General features: G+C 44.1%; 1 protein-coding gene across 4 annotated transcripts in view; it reads left to right on the top strand.

Annotated features, from left to right (window-relative positions):
* Positions 1–25,630, top strand: part of PRR5L (proline rich 5 like) — a 100,121-nt gene that overhangs the window by 35,784 nt on the left and 38,707 nt on the right. For all 4 annotated transcript variants that reach the window (XM_049890886.1, XM_049890885.1, XM_049890888.1 and 1 more), the window contains one exon: positions 15,123–15,171. In XM_049890886.1, coding sequence (XP_049746843.1) covers positions 15,123–15,171 — 49 coding nt within the window. The remainder of the gene's footprint in view (positions 1–15,122; positions 15,172–25,630) is intronic.

Raw genomic sequence — 25,630 nt, forward strand, 5'->3', positions numbered from 1 at the left:
CTGGAATTTGAGATTGTTTTGAAAGTGAAATTTCCTGACCTTTTTTGTTTGTTTGTTTTTAATAATTTATTTTATTTTTGTGATTGTTGTTGAGAATAAACACACCAAAAACATAGTCAGGTTTCTACATATATAATTCAGTGACACTGATGACATTCTTTGAGTTGTGCAACCATTCTTACCTTACTGCCTTGCTCCTCCCCCATCAACGTAAACTCAGTGCCCTCTTAATCTTTTGAGTTGCTGTTTCTGTTTGATCCCCTATAGATGGATCTTAAAAGAGCGTAACGCTCAACTCATTTTTTAATGATGATAAATAATCTGAATTTCCCCAGACATTGGTGCAGGCCAAACAAAACACATCTGTGGATTGAATTTGGGCAACCAGCTACCCCTTCACAGAATGAGCCTTTGTGTACATGGGGAGGCATCACCGATGGGTGGTGTCCATTCCCAGATTCTAGCCCACGAAGCCACAGGAATGGGGGAGAAGGGAGCTAACACAGATTGAAGCACCAGGAAGAGTGCTAGGCTTCGTTCACACACATCAATACATTCAAGCCTCCCGTGGCCCTGGGAAATCAGCATTGTTGTCCTCCGCCACCACTGCCACCCGCTGCTTTTAAGTCGACTCCAACTCATGGCGACGCACGTGTGTCGGAGTAGAACTGTGCTCCGTAGGGTTTTCAGTGGCTGACTTTTCAGAAGTAGATCTCCAACTCTTTCTTCTGAGGCACCTCTCGGTTGACTTGAACCTCCAGCCTTTCGGTTAGCAACCAAACTATTAACCGTTTGCACCACCTAGGGACTCTGCATTGTTCTCTGTAGTTTACAAATGAGAAAATGGTGGATAAGAGAAACTAAATAACTCATCTAAGGCCACACAGCTATAAATGGTGGAGGCAGGATTTGAACTCCTGTCTGCCTAGACACTTACGCTCTTTGTGCTGTGTTGTCTTGTCAGGGAGAGAGGTTTTAGGTTGGAACCAGTTAAGCCAGTGGTTTTTTGTTTTTTTTTTAAAACTTCTGCCCTCATTCCTATTACGTGGCTCTGATGAGCCCATCTTGAATTGTACGCTGTGATTCTCAACATCCCAGAGGTGAATGACGCTCCTCCAAGCCCTCTTTCCTGTGTTGGGGTTAGAGAGTGCCAATTTTCAGAAAGGTGGGATATATATATGGTAGGGGTTTGAAACTAATTGCTCAGATGTGAATTGAGTCCAGAATAAGTCAAATGTTTTAAAAACCAGTGCTTCCGTTACCCATATTTCGCTACCTTCCATCCTTTAGCCATCTCTAGTATGGCTAAATGGGGGGGGGGAATCCGTTGCCATCAGGTTGATTCTGACTCATAGCAACCCTACAGGACAGAGTAGAACTGCCCCATAGAGTTTCCAAGGAGCACCTGGTGGATTCAAACTGCTGACCATTTGGTTAGCAGCTGTAGCTCTAATCATTAGGCCACCAGGGTTTCCAAGTATGGTGGTTAGGACAGACATAAAACCAAAAAACCAGGCGCATTGCCATCAAGTTAATTTCAACTCATAGCAACCTATAGGACAGAATAGAGCTGCTCCTGACAGTTTCCACAGAGCAGCTGGTGGATTCGAACTGGCCACCTTTTGGTTAGCAGTCGAGCTCTTAACCACTGGCTTTCCCATTTCAGAGGTCAGTTCCTGAGAACCTGAAAGGAGTCCCAGGCCTATGTGTGACCTGGAAGTTTCATTTGAATAAAGCAAGCAGCCCCACACATGCGCCCACATCTGCAAGAGCCTACATGGAAATAAACACAGCTGCCCTTATTTCAGTAGCTAAAACACTGAAACAAACATGCTGCTCTCTGGCTATATATGAGTGCACGATTAGGTTTGATTTTGTTTTTCCATTTCTTTTTCCATTCTGGAGACCTGTTTGTGGAATAGATCTATAAACTCAGCAGGACTGAGGCATGACTGGGTGTCTCAGGATGGAGGGCGAGGGAGGGTGGGAATGTCGGTAAGTCTATGGAAACGGACTTCTCGGTGCAGAGATCGTGATTTTGTTCACCCTCCAAATCATTTTGATCTTGAAAAGCAATAAACAGAAAGAAGATACTAAAGGAGAAAGTAGGCTAAGTTATTTTCAAGCCCACCTTTCAATCGATTGTGGTAGCCCTACTATGCACAAGATCTGTGCCAGGGTGAATAAACTTATTTATTTAGTTCAGAGAGAAGCTTCTAGAATCAAAGAGACCAGGAATCAAGATAGGATAGCTGTGTGACCTTGGGCAAGTTACTCCATTTTTTTCTAAGTCTCTGTGTTTTTCATTTTATAAAATGGTACAGTAATAGCATCAGTCTGTTTGAAAGATTGAGATAATGCTAAAAAGGCCCAGAACACAGGATCCACCACATAATACAGCAGACCAAACCCACTGCCATGGAGTCGATTCCGACTCATAAAGACCCTTTAAGGACAGAGTAGAACTGCCCTCATAGGGTTTCCAGGGAGTGGCTGATGGATTTAAACTACTGACCTTTTGGTTAGCAGCCAAGCTCTTAAACCACGCCACCAGCACTGTAATGGCCATTATTATTCCTGTTATTGTGAAAACGTAGCAATAATAAAGTGATAAGTGACGAGTGAGTACCACCCATGAGAGCGCAGGATGATCTAATGAATTGCCCCAGGAGCGGTACTGTGTAAAAGATTTCTCTGGCAGTTTGGATGGGGTGTGTTCACTTTGTACTAGCCAGATCACGGACTGGCTCCTTAAAGAGTGTGTCTGGATTTGAAATTTGGGTAGTTATTATTAGGAGAGCCAGCTGTTTCTCAACAAGCAAGAGGAAATTCAGTTATCCATTCTACTCAAGCCAAGCGGTAACGAACTTTTTGATGGATTAGCCAAGTCCAGTGTTGAAGCCTAGATCGGCTTCCCTGGGTCACCGCAGCCAGCCCGGGTCATCTAACTGTGGAGTTAGTATGTGCCCGAGACATGTGAATTCATTTAGATATTAGCCAATGCAAAGATGACCTGGAAGGTTCATGTTTTATGTAACTTGTTCTGTAATGCAGTCCTTACACAGATAGAAACTTTATATTATATCAGCTGTTAATGAGTTGTTTTTTTAAAAAAATAATCTGTCCTTTCTTTTAGGATAGATCATCAAAAATGAACTCTGAATTTAAGGAGGAAGACTTTGAGGTAGCTGTGAAGAAGAACTTTGGACTGAGGATGGTCCAATGCTAAAACATTATTGGATTGAGAGAAGTGGGGGATGGGGACCTTTTAAGAACAAATCCATCTGAAATGTCACACTTCATTACAATGGCAACCCCCCCCCCCCGCAAAAAAAAAGAAGCCAGGGCACATGATCCGTTAGTATGAAGACCATAAAGCAGACAATTTTCTATTAAAACTGCCTTCGAAAGCAGGACTTACACGTTCTTGTATCCCTAAAGTCAAGATGTCCTTTCAGAAGAAACATATTCTGGCTAAATTCCCAGTCATCACAATCTACAATTCTGGCCTCCTCTAATTTCCATCTGCCTAGGGTTGGGCTGGCCCTGCGTTTGAATTCTCCGTAGGGCCTCAACGTGGCTTTTCAACATCCCTCTCAAGCCTCACCCGTGATGTGGCTGCATTTTGGCAGTGGAGACAAGTATGAGTTAGAGGTTTGGGTTTCATCTGCTCTTCCAGGAACAGGAGGGGCCAAGCTCCCTGACATAGGACCATGCTTTTCTTGAAGGTTCTTTTCAGCCAGCTCTTCTAGTCATCTTATGTGACCGAAACAAGTTAGAAAATTGTGAAAGTGTCTAAGATTTATGTTTAATGTTTACTGCACATATTAACTCCACAGATGACCCGGGCTGGCTGCGGTGACCCAGGGAAGCTGATTAAGGCTTCAACACTGGATTTGGCTAATCCATCAAAAAGTTCACTACCGCTTGGCTTGAGTAGAATGGATAACTGAATTTCCCCTTGCCTTTTTTTTCCTCCCTGTGGAAAGGAGAAACAGCTGGCTCTCCTAATAATAATAACAAGAACTGTATGCAAGTAGGTTCTTAAAAGTGCTTTCTGTAGAATTGGCAAATGTTAGTTTATATGTATATGTATTTACAACAGTAAAGAAAAAGTGCTTTTACTTCTTTGACTGAATGGGGTGTGGGTGGAGAGGGAGTAGTCCCTGATTCTTTTATTCATTGATGCAGTGGATGTTTGTGGAGTGCTCTGCCGGGCACTAGACCAGGCTCAGGTGTAACCATTGAAGTTGGAGGTTCCTGCTTTTGGGGGGCTTGCAGCAGAGGGAAGGAGGGGAACTTACAGGGAGTTACCATATGATGTTTTAAATGGGATGCTAGCAGAATAGAGGTGCAGTGGGAATGTGGAGGATGGGCACATAGTTAGATCTGGGAGAAAATGATACCTGAGTTGAAGTCTGAAGAATGAACAGGTGGGAATCAGGTGGCAAGGGTAATTATGGGTACTTTCTTGTCACCACTCACTCTCTGCACTCCCACCCCCTCCTTTAGTCCCTGGTAGGACCTTTGCAGAAATAAATGCTCTGAGATGAGGTTTCCGGAAACCAGAGATGAGCTATCTGCAGCTGGCCTGAGGCAGGAACTCAACTTTTCCTTCTCTCTCCAACCATCCTGTTTCTGTGTGTGTGGGGGGGGAGAGGAGGTGGCATGAAAGAAACCCCAGAGATTTTCAAGGAAGAGGGAGGTTCCAAGAGTCTCTGACAAGTCTGAGCTGTATGTCTTCCTCCTGAGTCAGTTGGCTGCCCGTACTAGAAGGGAAATCCACCCTCAGATTTTTCCATCTCTTTAAGGCACTCTGTTGACTGGAATGGGAAACGCAGTGGGGGAAAGAGTTGGGAGGAGATGAGAAGGTGGGGAGCCAGGGTCAGCTCACATACTGGCAGGCTAGACCATTCTGAGGTGTGATTCCATGAGGCAATGGTAATAGTGGACCTTGTTTTGTGTTTAGTATGTGCCAGGCTCTGTTCTAAGCACTTTATAGGTACTCTTTTAAAACTTGACACAAACCTATGAGATAGATACTGTATCTCCATCTTACAGATAAGGAAATAGAGGCACAGAGACATGGAATAACTTGGACCAGACCATAACTGCGGCTAGTAAGTGTCTGAACTGGGATTTGAACCCAAGCTGCCCATGTTCTTAAACAGAGTAGGCTGCTGTCTTGGTCATCTAGTGCTGCTATAACAGAAATACTACAAGTGGATGTCTTTAACAAAGAGAATTTTATTCTCTCACAGTCTAGTAGGCTGCAAGTCCAAATTGAGGGCATCAGCTCCAAGGGAAGGCTTTCTCTCTCTGTTGTCTCTGAAGGAAGGTCCTTCTCATCAGTCTTCACCTGGTCAAGGAGCTTCTCAGGCACAAGGACCCTGGGTCCAAAGGATGCGCTCTGCTCCCAGTGCTGTTTTCTTGGTGGTATGAAGCCTCCAACTCTTCTGCTTGCTTCCCTTTCCTTTTATCTCTTGAGAGATAAAAGGTGATGCAGGCCACAGCCCAGGGAAACTCCCTTTATATTAGATCAGGGATGTGACCTTAGTAAGGGTGTTATAATCCCACCCTAATCTTCTTTAACATAAAATTACAATCACAAAATGGAGGTCAACCACACAATACTGGGAGTCATGGCCTAACCAAGTTAACACATGTTTTTGGGGGACACAATTCAATCTATGACAGCTGCCAAAGGCACACAGAGCGGGCATTGACCAGCCTTAGGCATGACCTAACCAGGCGTAGGTTTCCTAATAGATCATGAGGCAGATGGGAGTGTTGTCTTTTGGGAGGGGCTGGGAAGGGTCTTCTCTTCTAGGCCCAGATGAATCTGCCTGATTATGTGTTGACACCTTGTGCTGGCTGCAGTTGAGAAACAGACTTCGGGGTGGGGCAGGGTAGTTAGAGGGAAACAGTGAGGAAGTGGAAGCCTAAAGGGCTGGCCCATGTGGTGTTTGGGCTGCATAATGTTTAGAAATCTGGTGATCTTCCTTAAAAATCCAGAATTCTGGCCTCTCTGGAAAGTACAGGGCAGGTAACATGGACTCACAGCCTGGGGTGGAACCTGTCAGCGGGAGCCAAGGACTGGCTGCTGGCTTTAAAGGCGTTTGCTGCAGCTCCTACCTGCTTCCCTCACTTGCCTTACCTAGTTGGCCCCTGTAGGCATAGGGGTTTGCTGCCCCCGCACTTTGCCTTCAGGTTGACCTCAGTTTGAGCTGGGTTCTATCAACATATGGCCCCAAACAAGGCTCTGCGCATCTGTTTCCTCACCTGCAAAATGAAGATAAATTGCTACTTGTGAGGCTGTCAGTTTGAGATGCTGTGAGCACACTGCCTAGTACAGTAAAAAAAAAAAAAAAACAGTACAACCTGCAAAAGCCAGAACCTGTGTAAGGTGGAAACCTGCGAGAGAAGGAAAACTCAAATGTTTTCCATTAAACACAGCAAGAGGAGAGTGGTGACTGCACCCTGTCAAAAGTGGAAAACTTGTGAGACCCGGAAAAACGAGGCAGTCCTGTCCAGTTCCAGCTCTCACAGGTTTCACTGTATAATGCCTGGGACATAATTAAAAACAAAACAAAAACTAAACCACTGACACCGTTGATTCTGACTCATGGCAACCCCATGTTTGTCAGAGTAGAATTGCTCTGTAGGGTTTTCATGACTGTGACCTTTTGGAAGCAGATCACCAGGACTTTCTTCCAAGGCACCTCTAAAACCAAACCAAACCCATTGCCATCAAGTGGATTTCAATTCATAGCAACCGTATAGGACACAGTAGAACTGCCCCGTAGGGTTTCCAAGGAGTGGCTGGTGGGTTTGAACTGCTGACCTTTTTTGTTAGCAGCCAAGTGCTTAACCACTGTGCAACCAGGGCCCCAGAGGCACCTCTAGTTGCATTCATATTGCTAGCCTTTTGGTTAGTAGCTGAATACTTAACCATTTGCACCAAGGAGGGACTCCTGGGATATCATTAAACCAAAAAAAAAAAAACCAAACCTGTTGCTGTCGGGTCGATTCCGACTCATAGCGACCCTAAAGGACAGAGTAGAACTGTCCCACAGGATTTCCAAGGAGCACCTGGTAGATTCAAACTGCCAGTCTTTTGATTAGCAGCTGCAGCTCTTAACCACTGCACCACCAGGGTTTCCTGGGATATCATTCAGAGCTCAATAAATGCTCCTCCCGTGTTTCCTCCATCTCCCTCCTCTCTCTCTCTCTCACTGTCCCTGCCACTCAGTGGGTACAGAAAAGAGGTGGAAGTACTAACGTTTTACTGGAATAGGCCCCAGTAGAATGAATCAAAGAAAGAAAAAGGTGTTTCAATATTTTATTGCTTAAAAAATGCTACCTCCTTGAAACATGTCCCGTGTAGAAGTACTAAACAGACACTGGCCCGTGAGGCAGGTTCCAGCTCCCGTGTTGGGCACAGGGCCCAGGAGAACCCCCTCCCCACTGTTCTGGATGGTGAGGAGGTCTAGGTGGGTCCCAGGAAGGGGCCAAGCAGAGAGCCAGGGTACTTGAGGAACTTGGAGCAGCACCAAATTGCTAGTTAACATGGAGATATTAAACAACTGATATGACTTAACTACTAGCTAACTGTTAGCCCTGTCAGCACCTGCCTAGAAGCTGCCTCGTCATCCTTTCCCTCTCCTGAGTAGAGAACTGGGGCAAAGAGAAGGAGTTTGCTGCTCTGGGCATTTCCTTGTGTGTGAGGGAGATTGTGGCTCTCATCTAAGGTAGTTTTTGCCGTGTCCGTTCTCCCTGCTGTCCTCTCATCCCTGCACGCTGGAGTCCAGCCTTGTTGTTGCTTTGTTTACTTCAAGCCCACAGAAGTGGGAAGTGGAGCTGACAAGATGGTGAAGATGAGATCGCGGGTCTGTGTAATAACAGGAAATCCTGTCCACCGGGGTGGTGTCTCAGCTGGGCACCCTGAGAGGGGAGCAGGCTGAGATAATATAGACTTGTGAGTGGTTCCTCAATTTTTTTTCCTATTATGGCTCCTTTTGGTTTCTAACTGAACTTCATGCCCTATTTCCCTTTTTGTTTTGGGTCATACATAAGCATTCCCTTCCCATTACTGTCAGGTCCCAAGCTTCCTTTTCCCTCTAGCTCAATGGGTTGTGGGGGTTATTGTTAGCAGCAGAATTCTGTTTTCAAATGAAACCTGAGGAGGAACTCCAAGATGTAAAACAGGTAAAGTTGGAGCCAATCAAGCATGAACGTTGCTCCCATTCTAACACCAAGGCCCAGCAAAGCTTTTTCCATGTTCTGCCTCTACCTTCCTACCTTTTTGCCATTTTATCATATCAGGGTGTTGTGGCCCTAGTATACAGCCCCCCTTCATGGGTTTCACCTTGATCCTTCATCCCAGGTTTAGGAAATGCTAGTCCAACATACTTTCAAGAAGATTTCGAGAAGCAGTTGGGTATAGTCCTTAAGAACCAGACAAAAAAAAAGACAACAGTGGCCATTGAGGTAATTCCAACTCATGGTGACCTCATCTGTATTAGAGTAGAACTGTGCTCCAAAGGGTTTTCAGTGGGTGGTTTTTCAGCAATAGATTGCCAGGCCTTTCTTCTGGGTTGATTTGAACACCGATTTTTTTGTTAGTAGCAGAGAGCAACCGTTTGCATCACCCACGGACTCCTTGTGGTCAGACAGACTTGGATAAAGTTGCAGTATCCATTCCTCGCTAAGCCTTGCCATGTGCCAGGCATTGTCCTAGGAACTTTACGAGGATTAACCTGTTTAACCCTTGCAGTGATCCTGTGACGTAGATATTCTTCTTATTCCAAATTCCAGTTGAGGAAACTGAGGTACAAGGGACTAATGAACTTGCTATGGCTGTTGCCAGTCATAGATGCTAAGTGGAACAGCCAGGATTCAGACTGAGGCAACTGCCTCCCGACTCTGCACCCAGCTAGACGGCCTCATCTCTGTCATGTGTCAGCTATGTGTCCTTGTTCAAGTTATTTAATAACCCCTGAGTGTCATTTTCTTTGTGTATAAAAAGTGGGGTATTAACTACTATCTTGTCAGTTTTTTTTTCAGTATTATTGTTAAGGCATTGATGGTTCATGGGTAGAATTGTCGCATTCCATGTGCAAGCCCTGGGTTCGATTCTTAGCCAATACACTTCATGTGCAGCCACCACCCATCTGTCAGTGGAGGCTTGCATGTTGCTATGATGCTAAACAGGTTTTAGCAGAGCTTCTAGACTAAGACAGACTAGGAAGAAAGGCCTGGCAATCTGCCACTGAAACCTGACTGGATCACAACAGTCTGATCTGCAACTAATCATGGGGATGGCACAGAACTGGCCAGCATTTCATTCCATTATGCACGAGGTCACCAGGAATTGGGGGCCAACTTGATGGCCGCTAACAACACGATAGTTGTTTTAGACTTAAATGAGGAAACACATGTAAGTTGTTAAGAGTGGTACTCAGAACCTAGGAAATACTCAGTAAATTTTAACTGGGGGAAAAAAAGTCAGGCCCTATCCTAGGTGCAGCATGTTTCATATTCCTTATTTTTTCACTCCAACAAGTAATTACTTTTCTGTTTACAGGGAAGAAACCTTAGGAAAGGGTGGGAAAAACAGAAGAGAGGCTGCCAGATTCTAGCCCTGCTAGGTATTGGGAATCAAGGTTTTCATCTCTTTTGCATCTAGGGAACCGCAGACCACCACCTCTTTACTTTTGTTGCCTGTCTTAGTCATCCAGTGCTGCTATAACAGAAATACAAGTGGATGGCTTTAACAAAGAGAAATTTATTTCTTCGCAGTAAAGTAGGCTAAAAGTCCAAATTTGGGGTGTCGGCTCCAGGGGAAGGCTTTCTTTCTCTGCCGGCCTTCTCATCGATCTTCCTTCCCCCAGTCCAGGAGCTTCACCACACAGGGACTCCAGTGCTCTGCTCCCAGGACTGCTTTCTTGGTGGTATGAGGTCCCCCACGCTGCTCATGTCTGTTTCCTTTTTATCTCTTGAGAGATGAAAGGTAGTGCAGGCCACACCCCAGGGAAACTTGCTTTACATTGGATCAGGGATATGACTGGGTAAGGGTGCTGTTACAATCCCACCCTGATCCTCTTTAACACAAAATTACAATCACAAAATGGAGGACAACCACACAGTACTGGGAATCATGGCCCAGCCAAATTGACAGATATTTTGGGGGGACATGATTCAATCCATGATACTGCCTTTCACCTATTTTTCCCTTTTTTTCTTGTGCTTTACGAATGAAATTAATAAACTTAATGGATAAGGCTGACTTGTCCCTCCATGAATTTAGGCCCGTGTATTGCTCATGCCTTGATATTTTTACTGTCAGCTTTTAGAGAAGATGATGTCCCTGGGCCTAATGAGCAGGGTTTCAAACCAGTTTGTTCCAATTCAAACACCTGCTGAGAATTTGCATTTCTAACAAGTCCCCAGGCAACGTTAATGCTGCTAGTTAGGGACCAATTCTGAGAACCACTAGTAGAGCAGTGGTTCTCAAAATTTATTATACATAAGAATCACCTGGGGATCTTGTTAAACTGTAGATTTTGATTCAGTATATCTGGGATGGAAAGGCAAATTTATCAGCAGGAGTTTGAACTGGAATGAACCAGTTCAAAGCCCTGCTAATGAGAGTGTAGTCCAGATGGGAAGAAATCATTGTCTGAGCGGTTTCACCCTTTCCTTGGGGCGTCTAGCGCCACGTCTGACACAATAGGTTCTCAGTAAATGGTTGCAGTTGGTTGTATTAATTAATGGAGTCCCTATACTCAATCAGTTTCTCTTTCCTTTTTGGGGGGGAGGGAGTGGCTCTTGAAGTGGGGAAGCTGCTGCCAAGTTCAACTGGAGTTGGTATATCAAGATGGGGACGTGGAAAATCCCTCTGTCTCTAAATTCAGCTAAGATAAGGTTAGAGTTTTTGAGAAGCACCCTTTTCTTATAAATGTGTGCAAGCGGAATAAAACAGAAGATAGAAACAGATTACAGATTTGCAACTTGACTGTCCAGCAGTCTAGCAATAGAGTAGCTTGGCTAGTGCTGCTTTGGGGCTACCAGCCCTGGCCCCCTTTCCTCCCCTGTTCCTTCTCTAAGTTAAGTTGGAACAAAGGTTCTCAGGTCACCAGCCCAAGGTGAGTTTGGCTTGGCAGGTTCCCAGGCCTTGTAAGATGCTCAGTTACCCCCTCTGACATGTAGTCTGCTTCCTCATGTTGTACCCTTAATTCCTTCCTAGACTGCAGGCTAGCCTGCAGTAGCTTTGGTAGTGGTTATGGTTAAAAATATTTTTAATTGCTTTTGAATAAGATCGTATTCACAAAAATTTAAAATATGTAATATGGGATACAGTGAAGGGTCTTCTACCCCCCCACCCCAGAAGTTCCTATTCCTTCCTTCCCAAAGATAGCTATTATAACAATAGTCTATTGGGTAGTCTTCCAGAATTTGTTTATGTATACACAAGTAATATGAATATACATTTTTATTTTTCTCCCTCCTTTTCAGAGGGAAACATATTATACACACTGTTTGGCATCGTCCATTTTTTACCTAATGTAACAGGTCTTTTCACATCATTGGATAGAGTACTTCTTTATATATATATATATTTTTTTTTTACAGTTGTATAGGATCCTGTTGTATGGATTAGCCATTATTTGTTTTATTAGCCCTTATTGATACAAGTTTGTATTGATTCCTAAATTTTGCTGCAATGCAAACCTCTGTACATGTATGCAGTTACCCTGTTTAACCTGTAACACACTCAGACAGAAATCAGCTTCATCCACCCAGGATTTTTAAGGGACAGAGCAGCTGACACAGCACAGCAGCTATTGCACACCCAGGGCAATAGAATGCTGACTTAAATGATCAGGTTGGTCCTAGTCCTTTCAGATAATTTTATATAACAGTTCCTAGTTGTGGGTGATGGGGAGAGTTGAATTCAGAATTTGATAAAAGGCCAAACCTGTGGTTCTCTTACTGTACCTGGATTTAGTCCATTAAGTTTAAAGTATATATAGCAGATTCCCACATCAGTCTCTGGTTCCTCTTCAGTAAAGAACTGGTGATCACACTTAATGAGTATGGTAGGAGACATCTCTTCTTGGTCTACTTTTTTTATTCTTGTTGATCACCATTTTATCACCACTAATATGGCTGCCTGGACCTTCAGCATCCTTTTTGCTGAGCATTTGTGTTTGCTGAGGCACTTGGCTTCAGGTCCACTCTTTAACTTCTTGATCAGTCGATTTCTGCCTAAGACTTTGTCTTCCTGTAGCATTCTGAAAAATTCTAGCTTTGCCTGCGGTTTGCCGGACCCTGGCTGTCATTACAGTCTCATCACTGTGACTTCATTTTCTGGAGGATGCCTACTCTTTCTGCCTTCTTGGACTCGTGGGGAGGGGTTCTAAAGCTCTGATGAACGGAGGCCTTTGAAAATGAATTCCTCAACTGGGTAGCATCTCAGTGCTTCTTGGGTACCATTGTGAAATGTCCCAGGACAATAATCACACGTTTAATCATGTCCAGCTCCGAATCACGATTACTGTATTTACACAGCTTTCTCCATTTTGCTCCAGGAGGGACTCTCTAGTTCTTGACCTTGAAGGTGTACCCATACCCCTGGTGATTTCTCTTCCCATTCTACCGGAAACATCTTCATGAGTACAGCGTTTTCCCAGCATGGATTCCTCAGAAAACTGACTCCACGGGTGGTATTAGATCTCATAACCATGTTAGTCCCTCAGTAGCTAGAATACACAAGATAACGCTTGGCACACTCTGCTCTAAGTAGCCCATTATTGTTGTTTGCTGTTGTTGATTTGGCCCCTAACTTATGGCAACCCCATGGGCAATGGAACGAAATGCTACCCAGTCCTGCACCATCTCCAGGATTGGTTGCAGATTGGGCTGTTGTGATCCGTAGGGTTTTCATTGGCTGATTTTCAAAAGTAGGTTGCCAGGCTTTTCGTCCTAGTGTGTCTTAGTCTGGAAGCTCTGCTGAAACGTGTTCAGCGTCATACAAACACACATATCTCCACTGACAGATGGGCCGCGGCTGTGCATGAGGTGCATTGGCTGGGAATTGAACCTGGGTCTCCCACATGGGAGGCAAGAACTCTACCACTGCGCCACCAATGCCTCAGCCTGTTTTAGGACTTGAGAAGCACTGCCTAACAAAGTCCTCACGGCCACCAGGAAATCTGAAAACCATATGCAGAGAAGCCAACTTTTGTCAAAAAACAGAAAAACAAGTCCTAATAATGGGCTTGTTTTCCCACTTTTTGACAAAGTGTGACTCCTCCACCTATGGTTTTGAGACTTCCCAGTGGCCGTGAGGACTTTGTTAGGGGGTGTTTCTCCCCCCAGCGATCAGAAGCAGACTCTGTGACTCTTCCCATTTCAAAGCTTCCATTTGGGACTGCCCACTAGGTTTCTGTTTGCTGTCTGAGAAATACCTCTAGCCTTCTGCCACCCAGGGGCTCTGACCAATGTGCTGTTAACCCAGTGACTGATGAAGGCTTCCCAGCTCTGATCAGACCTGCCCACATCTGGACGGTGGTGTGGAGAGGGTAGCCCTCCAGCAGCCTATCATTAAGTCGGATCACAAAATGCAGCATTCACAACCGACATTTTCTGTGATAGGGAAAGGAGGGTGTTTTCCTTGCTCAACACACTTTTGTAGATTTCCAGAGCTCTTTCTGGTACAGAAATTTAGATCATGGATGTTTCTTCTCCTGTCTCAATCCTGTCGTGTCTGTATTCTGCGCGTAATGATGTCTTGCTGCAAACTCCTGTTCATCCTTCTGCGACGTGTGGGAACTCATTTGGGGACGTTAATACCCAGCAGGGGTTGTCAGAAGCTTGACTGTTTGCTCCTTAATAACCATAGCTGGTGGGATGAGTAAATGAAACCATTCAAAGTCACAAAGAGTTACTCCCTAGGGAACTCACTGGATCTGGGGAGCCAGTTATTCTTGTTTTTAGCTTCCTTGCCTTGTTTGGATAAAATGAAAGAAAGCAGTAGGGATGGTCCCATTGTTTGTCACAGAGAGAAGGAGATCTGATTTCTTATTTTTTAGCGCTTAAGACTTTACAGTTATCTTGTGAGTATATTTATTAACATGCTTATTATCCACCACCACCCTCTAAGAACAGAAACTCCAAGAGGCCAGAGACCTTGTCCCCTTGTCCCCCTTTGTATTACTAGTGCTAGAAATAATGTCTGGCACATAGAGGGCAGCTCGACAAATGTTTTTTGACTGAATAAATAAAATCTATCTATTCTTCAACTTGAGGTCACCATGAAGGACTGCCTCATTCCCTCGAGGACAAGTGGTAAGGCCCACCTAAAACATGACTAAGTTGAATTTCAAGTGCAGGCATCTTAGATGGACATGGAGGAAAGAGGCTGGGATTCTGGTAAAAGGTGTTAAATTGGCAGAAGGTCTGGGTTTGAATCTTAGCTCTGCCACTAACTTATTTGAGGACCTCTCTGAGCCGGTTTCAGAAGGGGTAATAATTGTTCCCCACACACTTCCCAGTTCTTGGTTGTAGAAGCAAGTGAGATCACCTGTATGAAAAATGATAAAGTGCTCTGCAAATGAATAGGATTAAAAATTTGCCTTGCTTTCCTTACCTCAAATAAAGGCAGGCACCTGGGCCTGTCTCTGCCTACTCTTAGAATTATCACCTCCCGTGGCTGCCTTGGAAACCCTGATGGTGTAGTGGTTAAATGCTACAGCTGCTAACCGAAGGGTTGGCAGTTCAAATCCGCCAGTCGCTCCTTGGAAACTCTATGGGGGCAGTTCTACTCTGTCCTGTAGGGTCGCTATGAGTCGGAATCGACTCGATGGCACTGGGTTTGGTTTGGTTTTGGTGGCTGCCTTCTTCAGATGTTGCCTTTGCGGAGTGAAGTAGGGAGCAGTCTCCCTCTAAGACTTCCATCTGCCCAATTCCCTAGAAACATTGGGGTGGGGGGAAGGGTAACCAGGACCCAGGAAAGTGCCGTCCCCTCTTACACCTGACCTCTGTGTCGCCGGTAAACCACTGGCCTGTCAGTGACCTGAGTACTACCAGCTGTACCATCCGTGTTTCTCTCTCCCCAGGCGGCTGCTGAAGAGTGAACTTGGATCGTTCATCACAGACTATTTCCAGGTAAGCTGCATGGGTCTGAGCATTAGTCATTACTGTGCATGTGCGTACAGGTACGTAAAGGAATGACCGTTACCATACACCTGGGCCGTCCTTCCACACCCAGAGTTTCAGATACCGAGCGCTACCGTGTGCCGGACACTGCAGGGCAGCCACTGCAGAGGAGCACAAGACAGGCGTGGCTCCTGCTCTCTTGGAGATTGTAGACTCCCACAGTGGTTCTCAGGTCTTTTGGTCTCGGGACCCCTTTACACCCTTAAAAAGTATTGTATCCATCTTTACGGTATTATGGAATTAGAAATTAAAACAAAAATGTAATAATATGTCTTAATTCATTTAAATGATAAACCTATTACACATTAACACAATAACATTTTTATGACAAATAGCTTTTCCAGAATAAAAAAAAAAAATGAGTGAGAAGGGAGGCATTGTCTTATATTTTTGCAAATCTCTACCCTCTGGCCTAATAGAAGATAGCTGGAATTTCATATCTGCTTCTGCACTTAATCTCTTGTGATTTAGTCTCTGGAGACTGCAAGTGAAAAGGCAAATTACAGCTTAGTATTATTAAGAAAACAATTTTGACCATTTGGATCCCTTGAAAGGGTCTGGAGGATTCCCCAGGAGAGCCTGAACCACGTGTGAGAACTGCTGCTCTAGTGAAATCCTCTACCCTTCCATGATGGATGGTATTTAATCGGGTGTAATTTTTTTAATTATATGTGTCCTTTAACCCGTCCATACCCGTTGCCGTCGAATCGATTTCGACTCATGCACCCCTACAGGACAGAGTACAACTGCCCCATAGAGTTTCCAAGGAGCGCCTGATGGATTCAAACTGCTGACCTTTTGGTTAGCAGCCGTAGCACTTAACCACTACACCACCAGGGTTTCCGTTAGCCAAACTATTTCTTGTCACTAAGTCTCCTGATTTGTTCTGTTAAAGACAGGATTGAATCAGATGACCTAACATCCCTTCTGCCTAAATGCCATTCTTACAGGGATAATGAGTTCAAGGTTCCAGGTCCAATTACAGGATGGTTTCTAACCTAAGGGCACGAGCTGAGTTCCTGACTCTAACCAAATGCATATGGAGTGAAGGCATGGGAAGGTGTTGAGTGACAATGAGTAAATGATTGGGTGACCCTATAGTGTAGGGAAGTCAGGAATCACAGTTTTTCACTTAACCTGTTGAGTGGCCTTGGGCAAGCTGCTTTACCTCTTGTGCCTTGGTTTCTTCATCTGTAAAATGGAAATTAAAATAGGCCCTACCTCATAAGGTTATTGAGTGGTTTACGTGAAATAGCACATGTAAAGCAGTCAGCACATAGTGCTTAGGGGGCAGCATAGGGTAGTGGTCAAGAGCGTAGACTGTCTTAGTCATCCAGTGCTGCTATGACAGAAAATACCACAAGTGGATGGCTTTAAAGGAGAGAAATTTATTCTCTCACAGTCTAGGAGGCTGGAAGTCCAAATTCAGGGTGCCAGCTCCAGGGGAAGCCTTCCCCTTTCTGCCGGCTCCTGGGAAAGGTCCTTGTCATCAATCTTCCCCAGTCGAGGAACTTCTCAGTGCAGGGACCCTGGGTCCAAAGGATGTGCTATTCTGGCTCTTGTTTCTTGGTAGTATGAGGTCCCCACGTCTCTCTATTGCTTTTTCTTTTTTATATCTCAAAAGAGATTGGTTTAAGACACAACCTAATCTTGTAGAATGAGTCCTACCTCATTAACATAATGGCCTCTAGTCCTGCCTCATTAACATCATAGAGGTAGGATTTACAACACATAGGAAAATCATATCATGGCCTAACCAAGTTGACACATATTTTGGGGGGACACAATTCAATCCATGACATAGATCTTAAAGCTAGACTATCTGAGTTCAAAGCCCAGCATAGCCAGTTACTAGCTGTGTGACCTTGGACAAGTAGTTTTACCTCTCTGTGCTTCAGTTTCTTGTTCCATAAAACAGGGTAGTAGGACCTAACTTTATCGGATTGTTTTGAGGACTAAATAAGTTACTATAAGTAAAATTTTTAGAACAGTGACTGGTATAGATAGTGATATTTAAGTTGTAACCAGTTGCCCTCAAGTCCTTTCCAACTGATGATAACCCCATGCGTGTCAGAATAGAGTGATTCTCCATATGGTTTTCAATGGCTAATTTTTCAGAAGTAGATCTCAGGCCTTTCTTCGGAGGCGCTTCTGGGTGGATTCAAACCTCCAACCTTTCGGTTAGCAGCTGAGTATGTTAACTTTTACACCACCCAGGAATTCCTAAGTGCTGTTTAAGTGTTTATTCAATTGATGTGAGGTATTATTCTAAAGTGCGATCTATCCTCTTTAATAGAAAAATAAAACAAAAATACATAACATTTTGGTTATAAGCTGGTGATATTATCCCATATCCAAGCAAAGCATATTTTTAAGATACAGTCATGTGCCATATAACGTCCATTCGGGCAATGTCTGACGGACAACATACACATCCATGGTCCCAACCCCTGTAAAGCCTGTTACATTAAAAATTTGCGGTATGTAAATTGTAATAAATGTATGCTGCTTTGCGATGTGCATGAAAACATTATTATGGTATTATGTGAAAGATGTTTTCGTGTATCTGAAAGTATTTCTTTAATATTTTTTATGCATGAAAGGTAAACTATATACTAAGATGATCATTTGACTGATATTAGATATGATCCGTACCTAACTGTTCTGACTTACATACAAATTCGACTTAAAGACAGACTTAGGAACAGAACTCGTTTGTAATCCAGGGACTGCCTGTATATAATATGGTGTTCACACAACGTCCAAATCACATAACTTCCCATTTCACAGAACATAACCCTGGTGGCATAGTGGTTAAGAGTTACAGCTGCTAACGAAGAGTTCGGCAGTTCGAATCCACCAGGTGCTTCTTGGAAACCCCATGGGGCAGTTCTGCTCTGTCCTTTAGGGTCGCTATGAGTCCAAATCCACTCAACAGCAACGGATGTGGTTTGTTTTTTTTTATCGTGGACATTAAGTGATGCATGCCTGTACCCTTAAAAGGTTTAACGATTTGGGCATCCTTTTATTTTTTCTTTTTAAGATTCAGGAAGCTTAAATTTTTATGTGCACATTAAAAGAATGATAAATGTCAGTTTTTATTTAAAAAAAAAAAAAAGTTACTCTGAATCTGCACAAAACACCCAACAGAAGCCTGGAGTTCAATCGGGTCATATGTCTCAGCTGCTTGAAATAAAGCTCCTGTCCAGGGAGAAACAAACACAAAGATTAAGAAAGAGATAATTAGTCACAAATGTGAATCATTCCAGTTGCCCTTGACTTAAAGGTCAGTCTTGCCCTCACTCTCTTCTCTTGCTGTCTCTAGTGACTGCTTTTAAATCTAGCTACAGACAAGTGGTTTTTCAGTCAGTCCGGTAGAAACCTGTGGGGCTGGGCTGCCTTCTTCGTTGACATTTAAAATAGAGTTCGGTGTGGTTTCAACCAGCTTTTAAATGTCAGTCTTCTTTTGGCCTTGGGGCTACCCCTGGGAGGGTTGAGGAAGGGTGTCTAGGTGGGGACTTGTTTATCTGGGAAGCCTTGAGATTTGTGAGGGCAGTAAATGCTGCTTACAAAGCATGCCAGACACTTAAAAACTAATAACATGTCATTTCCTATTGGGAGCATAATCAGAGAAACTACGGAATGTGAGTCTCTTTCTGGGGGTGTGGTGTGGGGGCTGGTTTTCTCAGTTTTGAACCTGGGTTTTTCCTTAGTTTAAGGTGCTAGAGAGGAAAGAAGTATATCCTAGACACTGTCTTTTAAAATGTAGGTTTTAAATTTCATGTGGGCCCGGAGGTCCCCCACCCCCCTGCTTTTCTAAATCTGGTTCTCTCTTGTATCCCCAGTGCCTAGAAAGTGTCTGGTACATAGTAGATGCCTAATAAACATTCTTGAGAGGGAGCGGGAGATATGGAGGGAAGAGTTGTCCACCACAGATGCCCAAGATGATCTCAGGTGGTGCGTCCAATGGCTTTAAATAACATGAGACCTTGTGTTAGAAAGTGTTTCCCTTTCTTGTTTTCCTTTAGCTCTCCTGATTGCATTGGGGAAAGTCTTCGTTTCGGCCCCTGCGTCTTTTATGCTTCTCCAATACTGGCACTTTCCCTTGTTGAGGAAGGGGGAAGAACCTCAAACTGAGTATCTTTAGCTAGTGGTGCTGTCTAATTGGAAACTCTGGTAGTGTAGTGGTTAAGAGTTTGGCTGCTAACCAAAAGGTCGGCAGTTCAAATCCACCAGGCGCTCCTTGGAAACTCTTTGGGGCAGTTCTACTCTGTCCTATAGGGTCACTATGAGTTGGAATTCACTCGACAGAAGTGGTTTTTTTTTTTTGGTGGTGTCTAATTAAAATTGCATAACGTTGTTTTGTTTTCATTGAGTTGATCATCGAGTTACATTCTGTTTAAGGTAAATGGTATTGTTCTAGTTTCCATTTTAAACATATTTACATTTTTTAAAAGTGGATCAATTTAAGAGAATCATATACAAGGAATAAGAGAGTAGGTGGCCCTAGCTATGGCCCAGATTGTGGAGGGATTCAGGAGTGACTCAGGTTTGGAAAGCCCAATAGTTCCAAAGCTATTTACTTCACAGAGGAAACCCCGGAAAGGTGAGGGAAATCCAGGAGGGGAGGCTTAGAGACGATAACTTGGCCTTCATGTTCAACAATCAGATGCAGTTTTAAGAGGGAAAGTCAGAAAGGCCATGGAAGGTGCATTCCTCCAGCAAGGAGGAGGAGGAAAGTTTGGGGTGAATGAGGGACAGATCTCACGGGTGGACTGGCGAGACACCAAAACTACAGACGTGGTTGTTCTCAAAGGTGAAGGACACCTGAGCCCTTTGGCACTGGGCTTCTTGATGCAGAGGGATCCGTTGGCCTCCTCCAGCTGTTGTAGTTAGCTGCCATCAAGTCAGCCCCTAACTCAGGGCAACCCCATGCCCAATGGAAGACAATGTTGCCCAGTCCTGTGCCATCCCCATGAGCAGTTCATGGATCATTGTGATCCATAGGGTTTTCATGGCTGATTTTCAGAAACAGATTGCCAGGCCTTTCTTCCTACTCCATCCTAGTCTGGAAGCCCCACTGAGACCTGTTCAACATCGTAGCAATTTGCAAGCCTCCACTGACAGATGGGTGGTGGCTGCATATGAAGTGCATTGGCCAAGAATTGAATTCAGGTCTGCAGAATGGAAGGTAAAAATTCTATCACTGAGCCACCAATGCCACCTTGGCTGCCTTCTAGGCATCTGAATTCAGCAGAGACGTTAAGTCTCTTCCTGCTACTCAGACCCCAGCCCCAGAATTCACCGCATGTAAAGCCCTTCTTGTGATTCTGTCTTTGAAAGTGAACATTTTCGTTTTACGGCTTTAAAGAAGGACTCACGGAAAGAATATCCTCAGTGAAGAATAATGAAAATGCCCTGAGGCGAGGGCAGGGGAAAGCAGGTAGAAAAATAGCTCTTATCTTGTACCTGCACACAGAGAAGACAGACCATTGGATCTGCGGAAGCATAGATAGATTTCCATAAGACGCTGGCTGGAAAAATATTTGACATTTCCAGTATTGATTTTTCTTCTTCCTCTGCTTGTTTTGAATTGCATCTGGGAGGAAAATTGGGGTTTCCAAGAGGAACTCTATATGCTAGCGACAGCTCTGAGAAATAATTGGTTCCTTATAACTTGAAACTGATGAGTGAAACGTTCTGTCTCTTTCTATCGCCTCATTAGGCACCAGGGTGGCACAGGGCATGGCAGGGGGTTTGCCGAGAGCACTTTCTACCATTCTGCATCTGCTGGCTGAGTCATGTTTGCTAAAAGCTTTTTCCCAAGCCCAGAAACTTAAATTCTTTTTGGTGGAGCTAGAATTTTGCTTGATACAGAAACTCAGACTGCAGGAAACGGCTCTGAATGAGTTAGTATTTAGAAAGGGGATATTCAGCCACCACAATTGCCAATAGGTTATGAATGGCCTGGTAATGGCTGTTATATCACTCTTGGAGATTTGAGCAGAAAATGGATCTAGATATGTAAGCCCTTAATGAATATTCTTGCAGATAGGATAAATACATATTTCCATTTTCTGCCTGTATCTGCACGAGTCCCAGGAGGCCATTTTTCCCCAGCTCATCATTATCAGAGCATATTCATTAAGGACTTATAGGGCAGGGTCCCAGTCACTCTGGAGTTTATAACTGAAGACAGTGCAGGAACATAGATACACCTCCACAGGTAAAACACAGCACAGCATTAACTGGAAACCTGAATGGATGGTAAAGACTTGAAAACAGGCCCAGAATAAATAGGCTTTATACAGACAAAATAGGACCTGTAAGAATTCACAGAAGGTTTGGTGGGAAGAGGATAAAGAGTAGTGAAAATCATTTTTGTGATTCCCAAACCCAAACTGAATAGGGGAGAAAAAAGTCTCAGCTCTAGTCTGATCAACCTGGGACTGTTTCTGATAGGAAACTGGATTCCCAAAATGGTTGTTGTTGTTGTTAGCTGCTGTTGACTTAGCCCCCAGCTCATGGCAACCCCCTACACAACAGAACAAAACTCTGCCCAGTCCTGCACCATCCCCATGATCAGTTGCAAATTGGACCATTGTGATCCATAGGGTTTTCATTGGCCAATTTTTTTTGGAAGATTGCCAGGTATTTCTTCCTAGTCTTAGTCTGGAAGCTCCACTGAAAACTATTCAGCACCATAGTAACACCCAAGCCTCCACTGACAGACCGGGTAGTGGCTGTGCATGAGGTGTACTGGCCAGGAATCAAACCTGGGTCTCCCACTTGGAAAAAGAGAGAATTTGGTGAACAGGGGGTAGTAAGGGGCATTCCACATATAAAATTGGGGCCAACATACAAAGGGGCATTGAACAAGTGGGGCTGGGTTGGGGTGAGAAAACGAGGGACAGGAGAGAGGATGATGGTTCTTAAGGTGAGGAGGTTAGAGGTTGTATTTTGAATTTGACCTGTAGTTGGAAGAAAGGCATTGTGGGCTTTGTAACCATTGAGATGGCCTAGAAGCTTCCATTGGCCCCGTTGAGGGGAAAGAATGGTTTGGGCTAGTCTGGAGCCTGGGAGAAGGACACCTGAATATTGCAGGCAATGCCACTTGGACTGCGGCCAGCCAGTGGTTACCTTTCAGCAGTTTGCCATACTTAATCTCCTCAGCCGTTATTTGAGTTTTGCGTGATTATCTGAATATTCTTATTGTATTCTTCCCATATTTTATGAGCCTAAGTGGAAAAACGAGTCTTGAAATAGGTAACCCTAGGTGTTAATATAATTGAAATAAAGATGAAAATCAGTAGGCATGCTGAAATGGCAAATCTTTAGCCTCATTGGACTTAGGTTATTGCACATTCAATTGAGAAAGAAAAGAACACGTAGGTATAAAATGCTGAAAATATATCACCCGAAGATGAGCTCTGAAGATGAAGTGTAATTAGGGATTTTATAATCCTTTTTAGCCCTATGGCACCAGAACACCATGTAAGTGTGCTGTTCCACCTGACCACGTATTTTCAGGAACCCATTATGTACGGAATGGATGATTTCCCGTAGACTAGGCAATGAATGGAAACCCCAGTGGCGTAGTGGTTAAGAGCTATGGTTGCTAACCAAAAGGTCAGCAGTTTGAATCGACAGGCGCTCCTTGGAAAATCTATGGGGCAGTTCTACTCCGTCCTATAGAGTCGCTATGAGTTGGAGTCGACTCAGCAGCAATGGGTAACGGGTAATGGATAGGCAGCGAATGGCAGGAGCCTGGTTTGGGGTACTAATGGGAGAGGGGTAGATTCCACAAACCCAATGTTAATATAAATGGAAACATTCAGAATTTCAGTCGGCCTGAAAGATAAGATTGAGTTGGAAGGGTTGGGCAGTTTTTGTTCCATATGGCAAGCACCAGGGCAACTTCCTTGGAGGATTTTTAAGAGCTATAAGAAAGAAAGCAAACCTGTTGCTGTTGGGTTGGACTAGTCTGGAGCCTGGGAGAAGGATATTTGAATGTTTCAAGCTATGCCATGTGGGGTGCCAACTCATGACAACCCCATATGTTACAGAGTAGAACCACTCCATAGAAGTTTCTTGGCTGTCACCTTTACAGATAACCAAAAGTTCGGCAGTTCAAATCTACCAGCTGTTCCTTGGAAACCCTATGGGGCAGTTCTACTCTGTCCTGTAGGGCGGCAATGAGTTGGAATGGACTTGACAGCAACAACAATCTTTACAGAAGCAGATTGCCAGACATTTCTTCCACAGCACTGCTGAGTGGGCTCAAACCACCAACCTTTATGTTAGTAGTAGTCTAGCACAAACTGCCACCCAGGGATCTTCTTCAGAGCTATAAGCAGATCAGAAATAATGGCAATAGTAATGACAGCTAACACTTTCAAGCCCAGTGCGCCTCTCAGCCAGTATTTCTTCAAAGTGGGGTTCCTAGATCAGCAGCTTCAGCATCACCTGAGAACATGGTAGAAAGCCAGTTTCCAGGCCCCACCTCAGACTAACTGAATCAGAAACCCCAGCAATCTGTGTTTTAACAAGTCCTCGGGGATGCTGATGCGTGCTCTAAGCCTTTTTTCTGTGCTAACTCATTTACTTCTCCTAAGAGCCTTTGAGGAAGATTGTGTTATTGCCCTCTTTTACCAATGCTGCGCCTGAGGCTCAGAGCAGGTGGGCTGTCTGTCTGGGATCATACACCAGGCAAGAGGTGGTGGAGCAAGGAACTAACCCAGGCCATTTGGTTGCACAAATGAAATCTATTAGATTATACTTCAAATGTTAAAATGCTCTCAAGACATTCCTTGAAAAAATCCTAGTAAGGAGAAGTTTCAGGATTTTGTTTTAAGTGTCCAGAAAATTAGATACAGACTGTTTACCTGGTTCTTTATAAAATAATTTGTAAAAAAAACCCTCAGATGCATTCTTTTAATTATCACTGAAACGATCCTAACTGCAGAATTAGCGCTAACAACCCATTTCTAACCCTCTTCAGTCTCCATCTGCGGATCTCTCTCTGGCCTCGCCATACCCACACATATGAGCAATGGTTTATTAGGAACTCTCTGGGTCTAGAGGTGATTGGTGTTTATATGACTTTGTTGTTGTTCTCTGGGAAGGCATCCTGGTCCACAAGAAATGTAGACATCATTAGAGATGATGGCTGTCCTTTCAAAGTCATACAAGAAAAAAAATGGAGGTGGCCCCTGAGTTCCATCTCAAGAACAGGAACCTTAGTAGACATTGGTACCATCAGAAACAAATGCCTGGAGTAGAATTCTCAGATCACACAAGTTCTTGGTTGGCAGAATGACAAAGCTGCTAGACCCTGCTAGGGTAGGATACAATATCTCATTTGGGAATTCACCTGGCAACCGTGTGTTCACCTTGCTAGACATCAGGTGTGGGTAGTGGTAAGGAGTGAGCCTGGGTCATGCAAACAGTTAACTGCTTAACTACTAGTTGAAAGGTTGGCAGTTCAAATCCACCCAGAGGCACCTGGGAAGACAGGCCTGATGATCTGCTTCCTAAATGGCACAACCTTGAAGACCCTATGGTGGAGTTCTACTCTGCACACATGGGGTCGCCATGAGTCAGAATCAACTCAGCAGCCACCACCAACAACAGGGGTAAGGAAGGCCCAGAAAAAGTACCTCTGGGAGGCAGAAAGCAGGATTGGGCAATAGGAGGCAGCATAGGTGACCCAGCTCCATGGAAGCCTGGTGGTAAAACCTAGTTACATGGTCGAGATTGCCGAGCCAAGTGCCCACAGTATCTGTGAACCTGATATGGGCCCCGCCTTCCTTCCCTGTGAGCAAAGACATAAGAAGCCTCTTCGGTTGACCAGGCAGGAGAGCATGATGGTAAAGTGCCCCAGCCCTTCTGCCAGGTAGGTCTGGATTCCAATCCTTTCTAGAACATGTAATAGCTGTGTGACCTTAGGGATGTTATTTAACCTCTCTGAACCTCAGTTTTCTTAGTAGTGATCTACCTGTAATCATCGTACCTACTTCATAAGGTTGGTGTGGTTATTAAATGAAATGACATATGTAAAGTCCTTGCCATATACTGAGGAGTCGACAAATGGTAGCCGTTACTATCTTAATATTTTTATTATTATTGCTAAAGGAAACCAGAAGATGTAACAGGGAAAAAACATGGGTTTTGTATTCAGATTAGCCTGTGTACAAATTCTGGTCTCACATCTGCTAGTTGTTTGACCCTATGTACACTTGCTTCCTGGAGGCTCAGTTTCTTCATCTGTAAAAACGGGATAGGTTAGTGGCAGAGGTTATGTTGGATAATACATGAAAAGAGTATAATACGGTGCCTGACAGAGAGTAAAAAAAAAACCAATAAATGACCCTGCTGTCATTCTTCCTATTATTGTCATCATCATCAC

Source organism: Elephas maximus, chromosome 7 (genome assembly GCF_024166365.1).
Source record: "Elephas maximus indicus isolate mEleMax1 chromosome 7, mEleMax1 primary haplotype, whole genome shotgun sequence".
Taxonomy (NCBI): domain Eukaryota; kingdom Metazoa; phylum Chordata; class Mammalia; order Proboscidea; family Elephantidae; genus Elephas; species Elephas maximus.